The sequence below is a fragment of the Thunnus thynnus genome, chromosome 8 (assembly GCF_963924715.1).
Source record: "Thunnus thynnus chromosome 8, fThuThy2.1, whole genome shotgun sequence".
Classification (NCBI taxonomy): Eukaryota; Metazoa; Chordata; class Actinopteri; order Scombriformes; family Scombridae; genus Thunnus; species Thunnus thynnus.
In genome coordinates, this window is record NC_089524.1 from 32,394,473 (window position 1) to 32,416,422 (window position 21,950).

Consider the following 21,950-nt stretch of genomic DNA (forward strand, 5'->3'; position numbering starts at 1 on the left):
GCCAAGCTCAACTGTACATTAGATAACGTTTTTCCAGAAGGGAGTGACAAAGAAAGCACTATAAGATCAGGTTAATTACAGAAAGACATGCTACTACAATAAAATGATCCTTAAGCCGTGGATGAATCTGCAATGCACAATTTACATCCAGTGCCGAAGTTTAGTGCCAATGCAGCAAGTCGTTTGCCCTCGATGTAGTGAAGCGAACAGAAAGGATGTGGAGGTTGGAGTGGTGGATGAGAGTGCAGCACATCTGACTTTCATGCAGGAGACTGGTTTCCACAGAAAGGCTCCCAACATGGAGGGCCCCATAGAAAAACGCAGGTACAGTACAATGAAAGGCAGTTAGTATCCAACCAACCAGACAGCAAGTGTCTATAGATATAAGTATCTAAACAGGATAGACTGTATGTACGGTAGAACACGTTAGATATATATGAAACATATAGGTGAATATTGTCTCTGTTGGTGTAAGATTGAGTGCAATATAAATAGGGTAAATATAAATAGTGGAGTGCAAAAGAACAGTGCAGAGTTTGGGTAGTTCTGTTTAATTCACAATTTTGTAGACTTAGATGAAGGAAAGAGTCACCACAATAACTTTCAACAGTCTCAAGTGGATTGTAAACCACTGCGCAGTGTTTTGGCACAGATAAGCCTTTAAACTAATGGATCCATTTAAACCAGTTTTACTGAATCATATAATATTTCATTATATCACTGGTACAACACACCTCAGCCTGGAGCCCTAGTCATGGCGTGAGACGAGGGGAAACTCAAATGGTTCTGATAAACATATCTGAACAGGAGAACCAGAACCGGTTCCCAGTAGGTGAGATCAGTCCAAGTTCAAGTGTTAACATTCAATCTGCATATGGGCATACATTGCCTGGATAATGACATCCAATCCATTCTACCCACACCGTGATCAGATCTCAATAAGCAAACTAGCAGGGCTGATGGACTTGGAATGTCCCAGGTCAAGGGAATCAATGCAGTGGATAGGGGTCGTTTTTTTCCTAGCAGAGACTTGTACCTTTTTCTAGACATAAGATAGCAGGAAGAAGCGTAGTTATGTGACCTTTCAACTTGCTGGGTGGTTTTTCTCACGGATGTGGTTATAATGTACAGACCCAGTACAACCCAGGCTCCTTCCACATATTTGAATACAGTTAGTTTGTACGTTGTTAGCTACCTACAGCTTATGCTTGTACAGTTGGCACATTGGCTTGTGTTAAACATATGTGAATAGAGCAATGCCAAAATAAGTATTGCATGTGAAAATAGGATAGGTGTTGACAGTGATTGCCACAAGGTCAACTCAATAACTGTTCTGGAGGTTTTCATCATATCACACCTCATCTTCCTCAGCAAATTTGTCATGGCAGACGTTCAAATGTTTGTTCCTCTGAGCACTTAAAGGACTTTTGTCCGTATTGGCTCGTCTGTATCATTGTCATTAAAATTCTTGGTTGTTCTAACTTACAATCTTCTTGAATACTACCACATTCGCACATTTTCAGATAAGGTGTTCAGGAAAAGCATTTGATCTATCTATACTTGCTAGAAAGGTGTTTATTTCATGTACAAACACATAACAGGAGCAGTTCACACAGTTGCAAGATATTTCAGAGACAGAGCCCGTAATAACATTTTGTTGACTGAACAGCCCAAGTAGCTGTAGCCTCAAAATGAAAAAGCAGCAGAACCACTGAAACACCAGTTATACTGCAGGTGGCTCTTGGAAAGCAACTCATGGAAGCTCAAGGAAGCTGGTGACAACTGATTGAGCACACACATGGCTGATCCTCTGCCATGCTGTCAGGTGTCTGAACTACAGGTTCCTATGGCAACACATTGACGGTGCCAACACTATTTCACCCCCTGTCTGTACACACAACATACTGTACGCACCTTGGTTGTCACCTTCATCCATCTGCTCTAAATTTAAAAGGATTAAGCAGCGGGATCTCACACACTGTCACTGCTGCTGCTGCTGCTGGTATTCACAGACAGACTGAGCTCAACATTCAGGAAGTAACCTCATCAAAAACACAGTGTGATCTATGGCAAAGACTAAAATCACCTAGATAACATACAGTGACACCATTTTCTTGCAGTTTTGTTGCTTACATTTATCAGTGTTGATTAGGTTACCGTTCAGAAAACACTTCCTTTCTTCTCTTACAAATGTTACATTTCTCAACAAGTGACTTCTATATAGTCTCATAACCCATACAACATTTTCAAGTGTGTGGTCTAGTGTGCCTGGTACAGTAATTGGTAATATTTTAGTATATTATAGATTTAACTATAGAAAGATAATAGCGATGTATGAAACATATCTTGATCTCAATATCTTGAAATAGCCAGGAATTAGTAAATTGACCAATAACTCATGTAAGTACTGTAATATAACATGTGAAAACTTGACACAAAAAATCTGAACCCGTCCTTTAAGTATTACCTCCAAAATATCCATTAAATATCAAAAGTAAAATACTCATTATGCAGAATGGCTTCTTCTACAGTATTAAATGAATTTACATGTAAAAAGTATTTTAACGTTACAGGTGATCCAGGTGACGATTGGTCTAACTACCCGAGATACTGTTGGCCACACTCATGCTGCACCCACACAGCTGATTCCACTTCTGGCTGATTAGACCTCTTCTCAGCACTGAGTGGGCGTGTGCAGACTGACTGACATCTCCCTGACTCTCCTGTTAGCTTTGTTGCACCTGTTAGCGTGGGACAAAGTACACCTTCATCATTCTTGTTAGTTCAAGTAATTCTGCCAGAGCAGAATCCTCATCAGCCAAAATAGTGATGATCCAACATACAATAGTTTAGTGTTAGCATGGAGCCTGTCATTTTCTGCATTAATAAATGTTTTTATATTAACAAGGATCAAATCACTGGTGTCGCTCATAGTCACTTATTTGTTCATTAGTCCATTTGTTTATAGTAGCTCTGTTAAACCCACTGCTCACTCACGGCCCAACACCCAAACAGCAGACACACAAAGTTAGCGACCAGCTAGTCAACAGAGTGTAGCATTTAGCAGCTAAGGAGCCAGATATTCCTCTCAGGAGTTTGTGAAGATCAAACCAGAGCTAAAAGCTAAAAGGAGAGTGAATACTGGACTTACGTTCACCAAGTGGACAGAAACATGACTCCAAATGAATGTGAATGTTGCGCTGTACATGCTGGATGTGTGAATAGGCAGCTGTTTGCTAACGGGTTAGCAATATCAACTTTAAAAGGTAACGAGTCAATGTTGCGTTTTCAGCTATCGTTTGTCTATTTGGTCTCCAAATAGTATCCAAAGATGATTATCGTCATACTTTACAGGGCTCATGGTGAGTCAAATTAAAATGCTCACCATGGCAAATACAAAAATAAGTGGATAAATACTGTTAACAAAAGAGCTAATTTAGTTGGGGTATTATCACAGTTTAGCTAATTTACTAATGTTACTCTGTTACTAACCTCAATTACATATGCATAAATCTAGCATAATATTAACGTACCTTGCATACAAATAAATGACTGAATTACCATATAAATCAAATGAAATGTACCTTGAAAACACATGAAACAAAAGCTAAATAACAACACACTAAAATAGAGTGGTCTGTCCATTCACCACTACGGTGCACCAAGAGCTTTCAAGCATGGCACCAATGTGCGTTCACGCGCTACACAGTGACGTAATGACCCTTCCTTCTTTTTAGTTTCCTTGGAACTCGCCAGGAACTCCAGTTCTTGATGGTATTTTCCTGTTTTTGACCCTCGTCTCATACATTTACGCTGCAATAGAATCCACTCTCATCTTTCCGTTGACCTTGTACACAATTGCAACCCATCAAAATTCTCTTTGTGTTCTGTGTGAACACACTTTAAAGTTGCCAGTGGTCCAGGTATAATCACTCTATATGCTCTTCGCTCCTTTAGTTTTTGGAAATTCCTCAAACATTAGCATGTATTGCTAGCATGGAACCTATCATTTGCAGTAAAATTGTGTTTGCTGAAATGCTAGCAAGAAGCCTGTCCTACAACGCTTTTGTCTTGGTGACGGCATAGTGAGTTTATTACCACAATTTCACATACATCAGTGTTTAATAACTATGAAAGGCACTGAGTATCAGAGGTTAGCATACAGCCAACAAATAACACCCTCCAGCCACATTCCACAGACTGAGTATCCCTGAGGCTGACTACCAGAAATGCTACTTTACTTTATATAACTGAAACACAATACAGACAGTATGAGCTCCATGTCCACCTCATTACTATTTAGCCTTGATATGCCTTGAAAAGACCATTTAAATATGCTTTAAAGTTAAAGTAACCATCACAGAAAGATCCATTTTAAAGCACAAGTAGGTCAGTAGTTAGCCTTGGGCAGAGCATCAACATAATGGTGTGGAGACTAAGCTGAAATTCCATCATCAGCTGATTAAAAATAAAAGGAAATACTTGTTAAACTAAGTCACCTAACCAGCAGGCTCTAATGGAAAAGACTGGTGAAATGGAAAAAAGATGACACAAGGCAGACAGGGAGAAGCGTGGCTGGCAACAGACATGCGTGTGTTCTTGCCCAACAGTTTGCTGTGGTGTGTAAACACAGCCCATGAGAACAAGACAGTGTGTTGAATATATACATATCTGTTCACATATTTAACAGTAGCCTACACGAGTATTTGCACTCTAAATATCCAGCTTTACATAACTTTTTCAATTGGTTTTGATTGTTTTTAAGTGTTACTTAAGTGATGAAGTGAGACCAAATTACTGAATTGTCTATGCAGGTTTTACTGTGTGTTTGTATGGGTGTGTGTGTGTGTGTGTGTGTGTGAACATTACCTATAATATGTTTTACACTCTTCATCTTAACACCTTTGTGGCTTGAATACACGCACAGGCGTCAGCGTAAATCCCTCCAGGAAAAGCGGTAATCCCAATAATCTCATGGCATCCTAAATCAGTGAGGACAACACAATATCCAGCAGCAACCACGGTCACTCAAAAGCAGCTGCTTCTTCATCACCATCACCATCCTCGTCACAAACTCTTGACTGTTCCAGACGTCCAGGCGAACTAAGCTCAAGCTCGCTCTCTCTATCTTTTTCTTTTCTCCTGTTTCACACACACACAAACAAACACACTGCCGGAGCAGAGCCTTGGTATTGGTCTCGTCTGTGGTCAGTTTTTCCAGCTCCAGCTGTAGCTGCTTTGAGCAGCAAACAGCCTATCAGAAGTGAGAGAGGGAGGGCAGTCAGACTGACTGTGTGTGTGTGTGTGTGTGTGTGTGTGTGTGTGTGTGTGAAAAAAGAAAGAGATGGAGGCATGAAGAGGGAGAGAAAATGAAACACAGAGTGGGGCTGAGCTGCAGTGTGTGTGTGTGTGTGTGTGTGTGTGTGTGTGTGTGTGTGTGTGTGTGTGTATGTGTGGGTTAGTGTGTGTATGCGTGGATCCAGTCATGTGTGTTTCATTTTTTGCAGGCTGGATGTTATGCTCATCAGAGGATGTGTGTGCTGTTGTGTCTGGAAGCTTGTAGTATTTTCATGAGGTTCTTGCTGGACTGCAAAATGTCAGCCTGTGAAAGTAACCTTTATAGACCAGGTGATGGACTTGAACTGTGTCCACTAAAAGTCTTCAAAGAGCAGAAAAGAGATGAGAAGTGCAGGAACAAGCGTAAAAAAAAAAAAAAAATTCAACATCAAAAAGCATACATTTACTCAAAGAACTGTTTTATTTTCAGCTACTTTATTATAATTGCTTTTAATTATAGTCTGAACTACCCAACAGCATATAAAGTACCTAAAATTAACTTAGAAGATCAGTACAGTACTGTACTTTTGATGAACGATGACAGCGACAAAAACATTGCCTTTCCTGTCACTGCCTCACAATTAAAGCCACTGTGTGTTTGGCCAGTTGAACTATTAATGTGATTTGGTTCAGTGACTTTATTAGCATGGTTGCAAAAGCAGCATTACAAGTCAACATACACAGATCTATTATAGAAGACAATTAATCACCATTATTTAAAATTATGAAAAACTACCCCCCAACTTATTGTTGATGTGTGCATTTGAATGTGTGTGTGTGTGTGTGTGTGTGTGTGTGTGTGTGTGTGCGTGCGCTTATTGTTAACAAAAATACTTAAGGAAACACGTGTGCCTTCCACCTCCCTGCTCTGTTCTTTCCACTGTTCTACTGTTCTCATAGCGGATGAATGAACTGTACAAAGTGATAGAATTATATGTAAACACACACAATACACATGCATGCATGTGTGCACAAACACAAACACACACACACACACACACACACAAAGTCCAGCTGGACACAAACACAAACATGGAAACACATGGATTGTAGATAGTGACATACAGTAGGCACATAGAAAACTGCACATGCACTTATATACAGACACACACGTGCAGACACACACACACACACACACACAAACACACACATTGTTTTCAATACAATGCCTATTGAGTTGTCAGATGTGTTTTGGGAACTACTTCCTACAAGAGCATAAACACTACTGTATTCCCAGGCGGGTAATGTGTGTGTGTGTGAGATTCTTCATTATTCTCTCCCATTGTACATGAGCTTCTAAAACAAGAACTTTGACCGAAGGAAGCGAAAAAGCATGACTTGCGGTCAATTCTTTCATCAAACACACATTAATACATCCACATGAAACTGAGGTTTATCTAGAAACATCAGATTGTCACAATGCTAGACCATGTTTCCCACAGGTAGATATTAGGGATGTGCAGAAAGTCCAGCATTTGTATTTGTATCTGTATTTGTTGAGGCAGCAAAATTATTTGTATTTGTTTTTGTATGCGAATAAAAGTGGAAAGAGGCTTACAAATCCTGTTTTTTTTGCTTTTATTACGCTTTTAATTTTAGAAAATTAAAGTGTTACAATAAGTGTAAACTACCTTACGAAGGAACTCTAACCCTAACCCCTAGTAGATACACAACAGTATTACAGCTTATGCTCATACACCACTAACTTGCTTTGCAAAATATGTTTTGAAGGAAATGTAACTTCTACCTGGAAAACTGTATGTTCACTGGAAACATTTTCTTTTTCCAATAAAGGAAGTGTGACATCCTTATGGCACATACGCTGTAGGAATGGGGTCAGTGTGAATGGTTGGATGTACAAAGTGGTCTCATATCCTGCTTCCCACACATTGTTAGGTTCACGCAACTAAAACAAAAACTTATCTTGTCCCATGTATCACGTCAGGATAGATTTTTTTTCAATATTTACCCAAGACTACTATCTTTTCCTTACCTTAACAAAGTGCTTTAAGTTACCTAGACATAACCGTAAAACATCAATTCTGCTTGCAGGTTTGGATATCACAGGAAAACATATGAAATGCATTGAATGCTAAAGGCCCTGAACACCCACACAGGTGTTCCTGCTTATTCCAACTGATGAGACTTCTGCTTAGGTTGAAGCTGGGTGGAGCCATGCTAAAAGGTGTAACTTCTCCCACTCAAACAAATGAAAGAAGAAAGAAAACTAATAGGAGGGTTAGAATAAAGAGTCTAATTAGCAAAATAAGTGAGAACACTTGTGTGGGCAGATCATTAGTGTGTAGGGCTTTTCATATTTTGCAGATAAATTCTGTATGAACATGAATCTTATTGATGTATATGATCTTTTTGCTTTGCATTCACAAGCTCATTGGGGAAGACAGTCATCTTTCCAACTTCTGCAATTGCACATGAATGCATCGTTCTGACTTTTCAATTCAACTGCATGGCCACTTTTCTTTTCTTTTTTTATACAAAACTAATATTTGTATGGAAACACTGCATCACTGCAAATTTATACTTGTGCTAAATTACAATGAAATTCAAAAGTGTACCACAGCAGCATTATGTAAGCAACATTTAAAAGAGTATTATTGCAATAAAATACAATAGAAATACAGAATAAAACTCAACACAAACTAAATTGCCTCCGTAGTGTACAATTTAGAAAATAACAAAAATACACTCCTAGGTGCTGTGATATAAAACAAATGGACTTTGGATTGGTTTGCTTATCCACAGGTGCTTACAATGTGACTGGAGGGATTATGCATACATTTAAAGCTGAACTAATCATGATCGAATAACTATGACTGTATAATGTAAATAGCAATGAACCCACAAAGAATTATTGCTTGACTCTGCAGTTACCCTCAAATCCACAAAGCATTTTAGTGCCTTTCAGCCTGCAACTTTACAGTTTCTATTTAGTCTCAGCACAAGCAGCTGGCAGGTGGATCATGTAAGACATATTTAAAGGGAGGGAGGTTATTGCAATCAAATGAAAATAATACAAAATAAAACAACACGATACAAACTATACTGCTGTCGGATGTTGCTTTTAACACAACTTTACTGAGCGATGTGGCAATACAACACTGTAATAGGATAATGAGAGGCTGTGTTTACATGGCAGATTGATAACAGAGCGCATGTGTACACTGTCAGCAGTATCAAACAGGAGGAGGATGGAAACACAGATTTCTGCTTTTAAATTTGACTGTTTTGTAGGTTCATAAAAAATCTTCTTCTTCAAGAAACAGAAAACTTGCCATTTTAAAAAACACAGTGAATTTAGAAGTACTGTATGAATGCCTCTATATGGTTTAACATGTGCCAGCTCAATAACACAGTACTCAAGTATGAACGGTATATTGCTGTATGTATATGTGTGTGTGTGTGTGTGTGTGTGTGTGTGTCAGTTGGGTATGGACTGCAGTGTCTCAGTCTACCTTGCTGTATCCACTTAGCAGCAGACCTCCCACACACTCACAATAGAGTCTGTGTTAAAAAGCTTACATAACAGAGGAGATTACACTGAGACACTGAGTCCCTATCTGAAGGCTGGTCCAGTGCTAAACCACAGGGCTGATGATCGCTCTGTGGCACGCTACACATATGGGCATTGTTAACCAAAAGGCCACATATATGCTGCTTCACCTGGATGTTCACACTGGTGTTTTGGTATCATGGCCATGGAAATTACTTATGTATGGTGTGGTTAAAATGTTATTAAGACTGTATATTTGGATACTAGTTTAACCACAGTTCTATCATTTATCATACATGCTACATTATTGGTGGATTCTCAGCTCAATAGTGAAACAGACCTGACAATCAGCTGTGTGACCACTGAGTCTAGTTTACCTTATTTATTTCTAATTGACATTGTGGGTGTATGTGATGTGCTGTTGTGTTGGGTTTTTTTTTGTTTTTTTGTGCTTTGTACTGTTGTTGTTGTGCTGTTGTATGTTTTGATTGTCGGGGACTACGGATGCAAATTAGCTTCGAGCTAACCCCAGTGCAGTGCGTCTTTAATGTGTAAAACTGCACACTGTCCCAGTCAATAAATCAAATCAAATCAAACATGTTTTACACAGACAGTGATGGGGAAGCCACTTTGAAACTATATTCCTGAAGCTACAAGCTATCAAGAACCTTCTACTGTTCATATAATAAACAAATGACACTACAGTATATTGTAGTGTCATTTTTTACAACACAAAATAAATTAGTCCAGTTTTTGGAGACTTCAGTCTGCACTGAACTTACATACACTTCACTGCATGGAACTAGATTAGTCAAATTTTAGTTTTCACCTGTCTGCCCTTTCTGTCAGCATGCTTTCACTCTCTATCAAGTTCAACTCATTAAACTAATCAAAGGCTGTATGTGTGTTAGGAGATGTGGCTCTTTAAAGTAGTATACAGCTATTTTTTGGTTCTTGTAGTTGTGCAGTTTGACAGAATGAAGCTCCTTCAGGACAGGTCAGGAGTCGGTCCCACTCTCACTGTTCCACACTAGAACCCAAACTGATTTATTGGCCTATCAGTTCATCGCAGATATATTGGTATCAGCATATATACGTACAGTAAGTCAGCCGATAAATGAGAGAAAGTACAGAAATGTCAAAACACAACAGTGACAAATTGATTTTCGAACTGTAAAACCTCCTGCCCAGTACATTTCTTCATCGCTTTTTTTGTTGTTGTTGGTGTTAAAAAACAAATTAACCAGGGAAGGTTCAGAATCTGCACAGGTGATAGAACCAGATTTCAATCAGTCTTTCTTCTTTGTAGTGTTTGGTCGTGATACTCACTACGTAGTGGAAACATTAAAAACAGAACCTTGAAAGTAGCTACAGTACCTGCTGGCTACTGGGAAATGTAGTCAAACTAGTAGCTTTGCTACTATACTGAACAAAATGACGATTAAATGATGAGACAAGAAAGTCTAGTCATCTCTGTAGTCACCTTCTCTGGTCTGTCATGTGACCTGAGGCACTCTCAGTTCACAGCAGAGGTGAGAAGTTCACATCGCAAACACTATCTGTCATCCATAAATAGACACTCACAGAGGTCAGTAAATGGATGTGCTGCGTGGATTAGAGTGGACAGCACAGAGGAAAACTACTACTGTACAAGTAGGGAGACAGAGACAGAAAGATAATGTGCTTTAGCCTGAATGTGAAGCAGACCAGCTCACAGGGTGGACAGACTGATTAACACAGGAGGAATTCACACCAACTCATCCCACGATCAAAATTATTGCTATGATTATAATTGATTTCTGACATGTTTTTCGTCTTGTTTTTTTACTATATTAGACAAAGAGACTTGTAAAGAGATGTGTAAATGTATTTCTATCTCTCTGATTGGAAATCGTGGCTGAGAATAAGGATTCTGAAAGAATAAAAACAACTTTGAGGATATAACTGAAAATATTCCTGCATGAAACAACATTTTCATTTATTTATTTAACCTTGTTACACTTTCTATTCATATTATTGCTTTTTGTCATTAAGTCTGATTTAGTGGCACTATGAATGAATGAATATAGTTTAAAGCAGATATTAGAGCATATATTTTCCTATTACTCTTATAGTTTTTAAGGATTTTTTTGTACATTTCTTGCTCATCATACTGTTATAATAACTCAAAATGTTTAGTACACAATCACACCCCCCTGCTGCCTAAACGAAACATCATTTATTAATCTTTCCAAGTTTATCACTCATTAAGCCATATTAAGCCACAATGAGTTGCCTCCTCATCACTGCAGTCCCATCATGCCCTCCATCTGGGAATATTTCTCTTTTACTTCCTGAAGTCCAAATGTTGGTCGTACTGTTAAGCTGTTCTTTCCTCTGACAGGACTTCAGGATTTTAGTTGAGTAATAAAAAAAGCGAAAACTTTCTTCTCAGCAGGCCTGCAGTCTACTGCTGGTACAAGTCAACATGTGACGAACACACCCTGAGCCTGCAGGGCCTGAGCATCTCATGACCTGCTCTGAGAAGGACAGCAGGGACACACACACACTCACACACACACACATACACACATACATCAATCCCATGATTTTTTTTTTCTTTAATGTTCCTCAAGTCAGTGTAATCAGACATGTTTGTCATGACTCTCGCAACCCAGCAACAATATCGTGATCATACTGTGATCTTTAGGATTGATAGGAAGCAAATAATGAGACGTATCTATGCATTGATCTCACATTCTAAATGTGACTTTGTTGTGTGAACGGTAAAAGCTGTTTCTGCCGACTGACTGACTCTCACATGTTCGTAGATCGTGCTGGCCAGAGGAGGATGGCGGTGCAGAAAATGCTTGGCCTACTTTACATAAAAAAAAACATCAACCTCTGTCTGTCTCTTTGATGGAGGCAAACCATGAGTCACTTTAAAGCTCTCTCTCTCTCTCTCTCTCTCCAGCTGAGGCTCATCCTTTGTTCTGTGTGTCAACTACTGTGGATATGACTGATATTCTTATTTCATTCCAGTGATTGAATTGTTCCTCCGGGTATGTTATAAATATACTGCACTATGAGAAGACATAATTGAAGATAAATGTAACTCTCTCTACATATATATTCTTTGTTGTCTCAAATATAAAATAAAAAGAGTGACAGAAAATGGTCATTCTTCACACACAACCGCTCACACATATTGTAAAGAGCTTGTGTTATTTTTGGGTGGTCGTTCCTCAAGGTCCAGGGACGGGGGTTTCCTATTAGTTCTCAGGAAGAAGGCGTCAGTGCGAGAAGACAATCAGAGGATGTCTAATGACAGGATCCGCTGATAACAGGGCTCTCTCTCACACACACACACACACACACACACACAAACACACACTGTTCCAATGAATATCATTATCACTTCATGAAACATGTACGACTGACAAACAGGCACGGGTCTGACACTGTCTCAACACTGAACGCAAGTGTTGACTCAGTACAGACGCTGCACAAATGAATGTCATTATCTTTATGTGTACGTGTGTATATGTGTGTGTGTGTAGTCGCGCTTGTTGTTGTCACCGTAAATCTAAGCGTGCCTGGTCTTGAACTCGATGGTCACACATAACTCAATGGTAATGAGAAGACACACACCAAACACATCTGTTTGTCTCCAGTAAATCACTGGCTGCAGAAATCCATGCTAAAACTTTAGCATACACTAATAACAAGCTGCTTAGAATCCAGAGTGCGTTAGTGTTATATTACATATGTTATAGTTGTAGTTATATAGCATCTAAAATATCAACTTTTCCTTGTTTTCAGCTTTGTGACAATGCATTCTTCATTGATTTCATTGGTTGTGAACACTACTTTTTCCACACCAAAAACTGTAACTGTGTTCCATATTACTTGAAATCGCCGTCTTGAGTTGTGCGATGACATAATAAAAATATATATATATAAATTTTTCCCATAAATTTCCTTCCATCCCGAATGACCTGACTGCAGCAGAAGGGGTGTGACGAGGGAACGGATGGAACCGAATAGATCCAATATAAGTGAGAAAAGTGGACCTACACTGCAGACTGTGTTTGCTACATGACATATGAATACATTGTAAGGGCTCATATGATAGACCTCATACACATCTCCTGTATAAAAAGGCTATTAAAGTTTATTTAGTGTTTTTTCTCCCAAACTGCTTAAACAAACCAATATGGAAAACTCTCATATCATACTGTATGAATTTTTCAAATGAATGCACGCTTCCTTCCACTAGCATTATAGGAATATTAGGAGTTGGGTCATCAAGATAAACAGCTGTTGGTCCAGTTGGGGGGGGGGCATTAAACCATTGGGCACCAACAGGGTGTGATATTTGGAGATTTTTTTTTTTCCACTCAGGTGGATGGAAGTGTACCTACTGTGACCCTGTCTGTAACACTGAGCCCCAAAAGGGTGTTTAATGTAAAACGCCCTTTTAAAAAAAGGCTGAATCATTTCATATGGTGGAGACTATTTTCAGTTATGGATTAATCCACATTTGGTGCTCTGGTGAGTGTTTTTCTAGCAGCAGCATGTAAAAAAATGCAGAATATCACCAGCTATATCCTTTAATTTGGTTGTTTGGTCCTTTAATTTTGTCTTTCAAATTCAATTTCTTTCTCAGGTCACTCTTCCAAAAGAAATCTTTATCTCAATGACACTTTATGAATAAATAAAGCCTGACTAACTCACTTACTCATATTTATCACAGTGGTTGTGGTTGATGTTTGCTTATTTGAATGTTTTTTTCAATGCGTCATATCTGCTTATTCTCTTGTTAGAACAATGTGTTTGTGTGACAGGCCGTTGATCTAATTGTTATATAGTATATTGCATTATCTGTTAAAAATGACAACTGAATGGAAATGTTTGATTTATGATTGAGGGAGGCGTTCTCTATTCTGTCTAGCATCCGTGAACCTGGTATCAAGTAAACCAGGGTTATCTAACATGAGTCATGATTTTGGTAATATCCCCTTTATTCCACTTGAAGGAAAAAGCTTATTTTGATCCTCTTTCCTCTGAATTCCGTCATTATTCTCCCTCTATGGAATTCAGCATCACTTGCAACTGCCTGGATGTCAGCTTCACCTGAATAACATCTGCTACTAGCTGCTTTTGGTGTCCCAGGGAGTTTGAAATGAATAACAGATTGCCTGCTGCTTCTCCAAACTCCCCCCCCTTTTTTTTCCATGTACCCCAACAAAGACATGTTAGTACGGGGCAAAGAGTGATCACAACAGCACATTTTAAAGCTTCCAGGAATTGAAAAATATTACTCTGCAGGCAGTTACAATTAAAGCTCTAGAGTCTAAACATTACGTCTGGAAAACATTCATCTTATTCATACTTTCTTATGTCTTGAACCCTAACTCCCAGACTCCTTTGGAGTTTTGACCTCTGATCCATGAAGTCTCCAGTAACTCTGACAGCCTGCTTCCTCTTTTGTCTGAATCTGTAAACCGTGGGTCAGGAACTAAACAGGCCACAGTATCATAAACATCAGTAGAACACATTCTTGCACGTACTGTATTTATGGAGCAAAACGACATGCAACCCATACAGTAAAAACACAAATGAACGCCTCAAAAAAACACACATGAAGAGCATCACAAAGGTAGAGCATGAGAACATAATCTTAACTCAAGAGCCAACACAGCTGGCAAGACAGAACCAACCTCAACTTGGATCATCTATGTGTGGACTATGTCTTTGACTTCATTTTATATTATATGTTCAGTTTTGTGCCCACACCACAAACCAAAGTCTCTCAGGAATAATAAAGTTCATCAAAGTCAGAGAATTTCTTTCACACAAACGACACTTCAAATGAAGTAGCTGCTGCAACTTGTACTTTGAACATTTTGAACAGATTGGCCTCACACAGCTGACATCTGGTAAGCAGTCAAAGATCACTGCTCACACTATTGACTGGGAAGGGGTCAAAGGTCATGGACAGCCAGTGAAAGATTAAGGTGGATACTCACATCAAACACCAGAGACCATCTTTGAACGGAAACGGGTACAACCGCCTCATATCATACGTGATCAAAGTTCTATATATACTGTAAGTGACGTGATGACACCTGAACGATCGCCATAACAACTGAGCAATTCCATCTGTTGTTGAAGACTGAGATGAGGTTGAAAAGTTTGGAAAAAAAAAACAGAAAATGGAGCTGGAATTCAGATTATTTTGTAATATCCCAAAGGCTGTGCTGTATTTGTTGTTTTCCTCTATCTGCAGTTGTTTACTGCATTTCTATTTTGTCTACCACTGCTGTGCGCTGGTGACAAATGGGCCAGCATTTTCACATCCCTCTCTAAGGGTTAATAATAAATTATTTATGTGTGTTTCATACACATTCCATATTCAAAACAATGGATTCTGTACACACATCGTGGCTTGTGGTAAATTCAGTTTTACTTGACACACAACAGCTCTTAAATAAATCCTCAGGCAGTATTGTGTTTATGTTGCACTGGCTGACTTTGTATATTTGTAGCAATAAAGTCGACCCACACACCATCTTCTGAGAGGCATTGTGTATCTTTGTGTTTGTTTCGAACTTTCTATTTCATTTGTATTTCAGTAAGAATTGGTCACCACTACTAACTATTAAAAGCAAACCAAACTGCTCAGAAGCAAAAGAAAACTGGCTTTGACTCTTGTTTTGGTTGAGTTTTTGGAAGCTGGAGTTGTCTTACTAAATGGTTAGAATTTATGGCTTTAGAGAAAAACACATATAAACTGTTGTGTTGGCACAACATGAAACTACCAAAGTACCAAATAATAAATCTGCTTTTTCAGTTTATCTCACTTGATTAAGGACATTTTGTAAAACCCTGTTTAAGCTTTCCAAACATTCCATTAAACATTCACCTTAATGGTATCCATCAGAGTTCAAAACAGAAATCTCATAGCTTTTTACTTTATGCATCAGCTCACAATTTTAATATGTCCAATAATTTGGTTTATGATCCAATACCTGCACTCCCATCAGCCTACACTGTACTTTGTATTCAGAGCTATCAAAAAAAATGTTAGCGTGCTAACACACTAAACTAAAATGGTAACATTATACCTGCAAAACACTTTAGCATCAATTGTTCCAACATTTAACCAGGTCACAACTTGATAATTAAAAGTTTATGCTTTTACATCTCAAATCTCAGGTCAGTCAAGTCCAACTGAACTATCAGGTGTGACTTAAGTTCGAAGTATAAATCTGGTATGCAGCTGATACCTTCAAGTACCCATTAAGGGCAGTTCACATCAGACAGCACACAGCAGCTTCATTATACTGTGCAGAAACTAACCTGTAGCCCCAGACTGGAATACTGTATATGCTAATTTACGTAAACAGAAATGTCTACTCGGGTAATAAAGGACACAAGGCCTCAACTACAGGACAGGGCCTCAAAGCTAGACAAGAGGCATAACTACAGCATAACATTATGACCAACACCACAACTAACTGTGCCACCAGTTTTTTTAAGCCAGGTCATTGCACATATTTGCTGATTTGGAAGAGATTTGTGATACAACTGCAAAAACATCTAGTGCCGTGAACACACACACAGACACTAAACAACACAAAAGAATGGAGGGATGGAGGGATGGGTGGACATACTTGTCAGTATGGTTGAGTCAGTCTCCTGACACACCCCCAGGAAGTGGTAGTAAGACTCCATTTCAGCGGTGGAGATCCGCACGGTGGAATAGGCTCGTCCATATTTACCACAGCTTGGACAGCGGGTAGGTAGAGTCTGGCATCGCAGCCTGCCTACAGCGTCCATCTCCGGTCATAACTTGACCTAGCCTTACCTGGGGTGAGTGTGTGTGTGTGTTTCTATCCACTGTATCTGCCCATCAAGCCTGCCCAATGGCTCTCCAGACAATAATCCATGTTTTCTTGATGCCTCTGTTGTCTGTTACACACTCACACAAGCACAGTTTCTCTCCCCTCCGGCAACACTACTGGAGTTGTTCCTGAATATATCCCTGTGGAGCCAGCGAGGTGCCTCTAACCTGCCTGCTTCTTTCTATCCATCTATCTCTCCAGCATAATCCCTACATTAGAAAGCAAAGCCTATTACAGGACATTTGCATCTGCCCGCCCCCCTGACTACCACTGCAAACACAAATGACAACAACCTGCTGTGAGGGAGTGACTCCACACACAGGTGGCTCATTTCACCTCTATCTCACTGCCAGAGTGTTATTTTAAGTGTATACGCTCTGATGCATTTTCCAGCCTTTAGGTCAAGATTCCTGATGGAGGCCAAGTGATAGGAAATCACATGTTTTTGAGAAGCTAAACATGGAAGCTCATTTCAAAAAAGCTCTTTTTACAAGGTGTTATCATTGAGTGCTAATGTAATTACAGAAATGAATGAATGCCAATGCTTTATTTTATGGATTCAGTCATTTCTAAATCATTTCTTAGGAAGTTTCCTTGAAAAAAAGAGGTAATTTTACATGGCTTATGAGAAAAATGTAACTGTACATGTAGTTAAAGTCAACTCTTCTCAGTTTTGAAAGCTGTTCTGGTCATTATTTTTATATTATCAATGGATCAAATATGAATCAAGTGTAATGTGAAAGGTGTGACTCATAGTGACAAACTCACAGAGAAAAAAACACCCAAATCTGCAGTTACACTCAGCTCTGTGGATCTCTGTAGACTTGTTTTGGTTTCACAACACTACTTTACTGTTTTGGTTCAGTCACAGCGCTCTCATCAAACTCATTCCAACAGAGTTGCGAAGTGGGAGGAGCTATTCTGGGCGCCCCAAGTTCTGGAAGTGAAAACCTCATTCATTTTTCCCACTGACAACATTATGTTGTGTAGTTTGAGTATTTCTACTGCTTGGATCAACATGAAAGTTAAGTGCAGGTCCCAGGGTGCATTTCAGCAAGAAACAGCCAGTCACCGAGCTTAAAATTCGACATGTGCACAGCTAATGGCGAGCAGAAGCTAAAGATTACAGTGTTGAGAAAACTGGTTTTACAATCGACAGAGTGACTCAATTTACTTTTAATTTTCTAGGTCACTTTTAGTGAATTTAGCAACTACGTACGCTTTTGCTTACAACTTGACAGCAACGAAGCTTTTTGATTCATTACACTTTGATTTGTGCCCATGACTTCTTCTCCATAGCAACAGCAGCCGAGGCTGCTGTAGTGTGTAGTATTCATGGCCATTCGCAAAAATCATGGACAAAACGTGATTTGTCAGAAATGAAGTTGAAATAATTGAAACTGGTGGTCAGAATATAATCCATTTAGCAGTTAAAGAGACAGATATATTTGATGAAGATTAAAACAGAGTGAATATTTAGAGTTCCATTCATAAGGTGACGGGCAACACAAATCAAATTAAGGATGAAGTTCTAGCATTCTGCTGGATGTATAAAAAATCAGCAACCAACACGTTTGCCATTTAAACTTCTAAAGAAATAATATGGTAAACATGTTTGTGATGTTCAGCTTGTTGTGGAGTTCTGCATCCAGTGACCAAAAAAGAAAAAGAAAAAGAAAAAGAAATTACTAGACACTCATACAGCAGATACATAGTTGTGTAGGATTTATTAGCGGTTGTTAAATTTCAATGGGGAATACTTTAAAAGACCTTTAATGACTGGACCTTTAATGACCCTTAATGACTGGAAAAACTGACAACGATCCATTTAAACTCAAGTACCCACTTGAATTGTACCTATAGTGCAGTCACATATCGTGTCTGAAGGACAGCAATGGAAATAAGTCTTGGACTCATCCTTGATATGTATGTAGTTATGTGTGATTTAGTTTCTGTCTTCTCATAAAGTCAAATAAACTAAATTTAAAAAGTCATGACACAGAGATTCTCCTAAAGCTCCTGCTGTTTCATACAGTACAGCGGTGCTTTACAGCAGACCAGACGCTACAAAATCAAGCAAAAACTAAAAACAGCATATCATGTCATTGCATTTTGTTTCAAAGAACCCAAGACTGCTTGGAATTACATGCTTCTGGATCCAATTTTGTTACATAGTATATAATTATATTACTGATGTTGTTAACATAGCCAAATAAAAAAAAACACCAAAGCAAAAACCATTTCTACCCAAAGAAGAAGCATGAGCATAAAGCATCTGTTGTCAGCTTAATAAACATCAAACTGAGGTGGAGCTCAACATAGCTGTCAACGAGAGATCCGTCAGTATTTTCAATACTGTATATTCAGGGGTGCAACTTTTACAGCCTCGATTTGATTTACTCACTAAAGTCTCTCTAACAGTGTCCTCTGACTGTCCAGCTGCCAAAATACAGACGAGAAAAACTCATCTGAGTCGCTTTCAATTATAACCATCACAGCGATGAAGCTTTACGGACGAGGACAAGACTGTAGACACTATTCAAGGCTTACGATAGATATGCATCTATGTTGTTTTTTATTCACAGTTAATATTCTCCTACATTCTCTAATGAAGTCATAATAATACAGTAAAAATGTAAAGATGGAAGTACCATAAAGTATCAGGTCTCTATCAAGGAACTGAACATGATTAATATGGTACATACTAATATTACAGTAAGAATTCTGCAATTTACTCTACATTGCATTTCTAATTTTGTTTGTTATACTATCATTATTATGCAAAGCACTAATTGAATCATAATGTTATTTGTTATATAAATGTATGTAAATGCAGGAAACCAACATCTTTAAGTACCATTCAGAAGAATTGTAAATTGTGTCAGAAACTAAAGACTAAACTGTTTTATTATTATTTTTCTATAAACATTTCATGAATAAAAAAATATGAAATAAAAAGGGCTGAAAACACTTGTGACGCTGAACCACAAAAAAAAAAAAAAAAAAATCAGAAAAAAAGTTTGATATGAAGGTAAATTGTTGCTGAGATGAAGTGCAGCGGTGCAACCTCTACTACCTGTTTACCTGCTGCTCCGCATATAAATCAGCAGCACAAATACACTTGAAGCATAAATAACAACAAAAGCAAATATTCTGTGTCCAGGGTCCTACAGTTGATGAGGTAATTTACTCGTTTGCAGTTATCACTGCAGAGATATATGGAGATATAAGGAGAACATCATGTCCTAACTTCCAGACACAGGTGCTGAAACTTCAAGTTTAAAGTATGACGACCACACACACACTACACACACTTGTAACACCGTAAAAAATAATCACTTACACATTACTGATCCCATGCTGCTGCTGCTGTTCTTGCTCTGAAACAATCCACGCAGACAGGAGGGGCCGAGTCGTGCGGCTACACCAACATCCACAGCAACATAACACAACACACACACACACACAGGGGTCCGCTGAAACTACTGTCCAGTCCTCAGAGCTGTCTGGACTCCCGCACTACTGCCGGACAAGCCCTCCTCTTTGTGTGTAAGAGAGAGAGAGAGAGAGAGAGAGAGAGAGAGAGAGAGGGAATGTGTGTGTGTGTGTGTGTGTGTGTGTGTGTGTGTGTTTTGGTCAGACCGGGGGTCTGAGCCTCTCCTGGCAAGCCTTGTGACCAGCTGAGCGGCTCAGTTCTTACCACAAATATCCTAAACAATACTCAGGCAGAGGTGACTTCCCTTCCCCTCCGCATCCTTCCCTGTTTACTCCCCCATCATTTTGAAAGCAAATACAAAAGTGAAGAGTGAGCCATTACAAGGCTGCTGTACACAGCTGTATTAATTTAAATTAAGCGTTTGTGCTCTGTCCAGGGCTGTAGCCAGGATTTTCGGAATTCCAGTTCCCACTGCAGCAACACAACTCCATCCAGCTTTGTGACCTGGAGGTGTTAGCCTGCTCAGTTAGCTAGCCACAGAATTTAACACATTCCTATAACTCTACGTTAACTACTATATAGTAAGTAAAAATATATGGTAAATAATAAATTGGAATAAAGAAAAAGTCTATAGAGCATGCTTTCAGATATGCTAGATAGCATTACAAGTTGTGTGACGTTTTCAATTTACGCTTTGCCAAAAGGTTTCAGTAGTCTCCATGGTAACTAGATGCTAAAAGTAGTTCTGCATTGGATCATTTTTAATGTGGAAAACGAAGTTGATTGGTAAAATTGGAAGGCATTCTTCCAGTTTGACCTATTTGCAGGACAATTGTGGAAAAAATTGCGGTCAGACTGATTAATCCGATTTAGAATTCAGAACATCATGTATTTAAGTTCCTTCCAAATTAAATTTCCTGCTGTTTCCTTTCTAAAAATATACTTTGTTGTTACATGTGTCTGACCATATGTAGATCAGATCATTGGTGCATCTTTGATAGATCTGTATGTCACTCTGGGGAAAAACTGTAAAAGATGTTCAAATATAGAGCCTCCTCTTACTTTGAGTAACCACACAACCTGATTCCCACTTTCCCTTTTCCCTCTTTTTTTTTAGACCTCAATTCTAGGTATTTTCCATCATGTTTATGAGGAAGCATTGAAAATCAGTTCCAGTTGGCTCTTCACTGTGGTCTCACAGTCGCAGCTTTCTTCCTAAAAAGTTGTTGTGCGTGTCTAGAATCTTCTCCACCCCTCCTCCCATTCCATCATGAAACCACCAAAGCCAGTGTCATCATCAAAGCTTTTCTTGAGAAGCTACAGAAAAACCTCCCACCTCTCAGCTGCCCCCTTCCCCCCCTCCTTTTTCCCCTCCACCTCTTCCTCCTCTCCCAGAAGCAACCCCAGCCAGGCTGATGCTCCTGAAGCAAACATGCGTCAGAGGCCGCCTTGCTAAAAATAGAGCTTTTTCCTCAATAAATCACTGGTCTACATGGCTTTGTTGTTTGAGTGCCATGTGTTGCCATGTGCATCTATGTGTGTAGCCAAAATGTCAATTATGACTCCTTGTAGGACAAATACCCCCCCCCCCCCCCCCATACATACACACAGGTAATCAGACCTTCTCCATCTGATCTTCCCACGAGTCACAGTCTCCAGTTAATCTTCTTACTGTAGTCTATTTGGAGGCAGTTGTAAAGTTATATATTTAGCCATGCTGCTGAAACTACTACAGAGGATCTATTGGCAATCTATATAGAAACCAGCAGGCAGCTCA

General features: G+C 39.0%; 1 protein-coding gene across 5 annotated transcripts in view; it reads right to left on the reverse strand.

Annotated features, from left to right (window-relative positions):
- Positions 1-21,950, reverse strand: part of mcf2l2 (MCF.2 cell line derived transforming sequence-like 2) — a 154,014-nt gene that overhangs the window by 115,587 nt on the left and 16,477 nt on the right. The window contains exon 1 of one of the 5 annotated variants that reach the window (XM_067597968.1): positions 20,081-20,272. The exons of 3 other annotated variants lie outside the window; for them this stretch is intronic. In XM_067597968.1, coding sequence (XP_067454069.1) covers positions 20,081-20,096 — 16 coding nt within the window. In that variant the 5' untranslated portion in view covers positions 20,097-20,272. Of the gene's footprint in view, positions 1-4,869; positions 5,216-20,080; positions 20,273-21,950 lie in introns of those variants that run through there. One more of the 5 variants, XM_067597967.1, reaches the window with a different exon arrangement.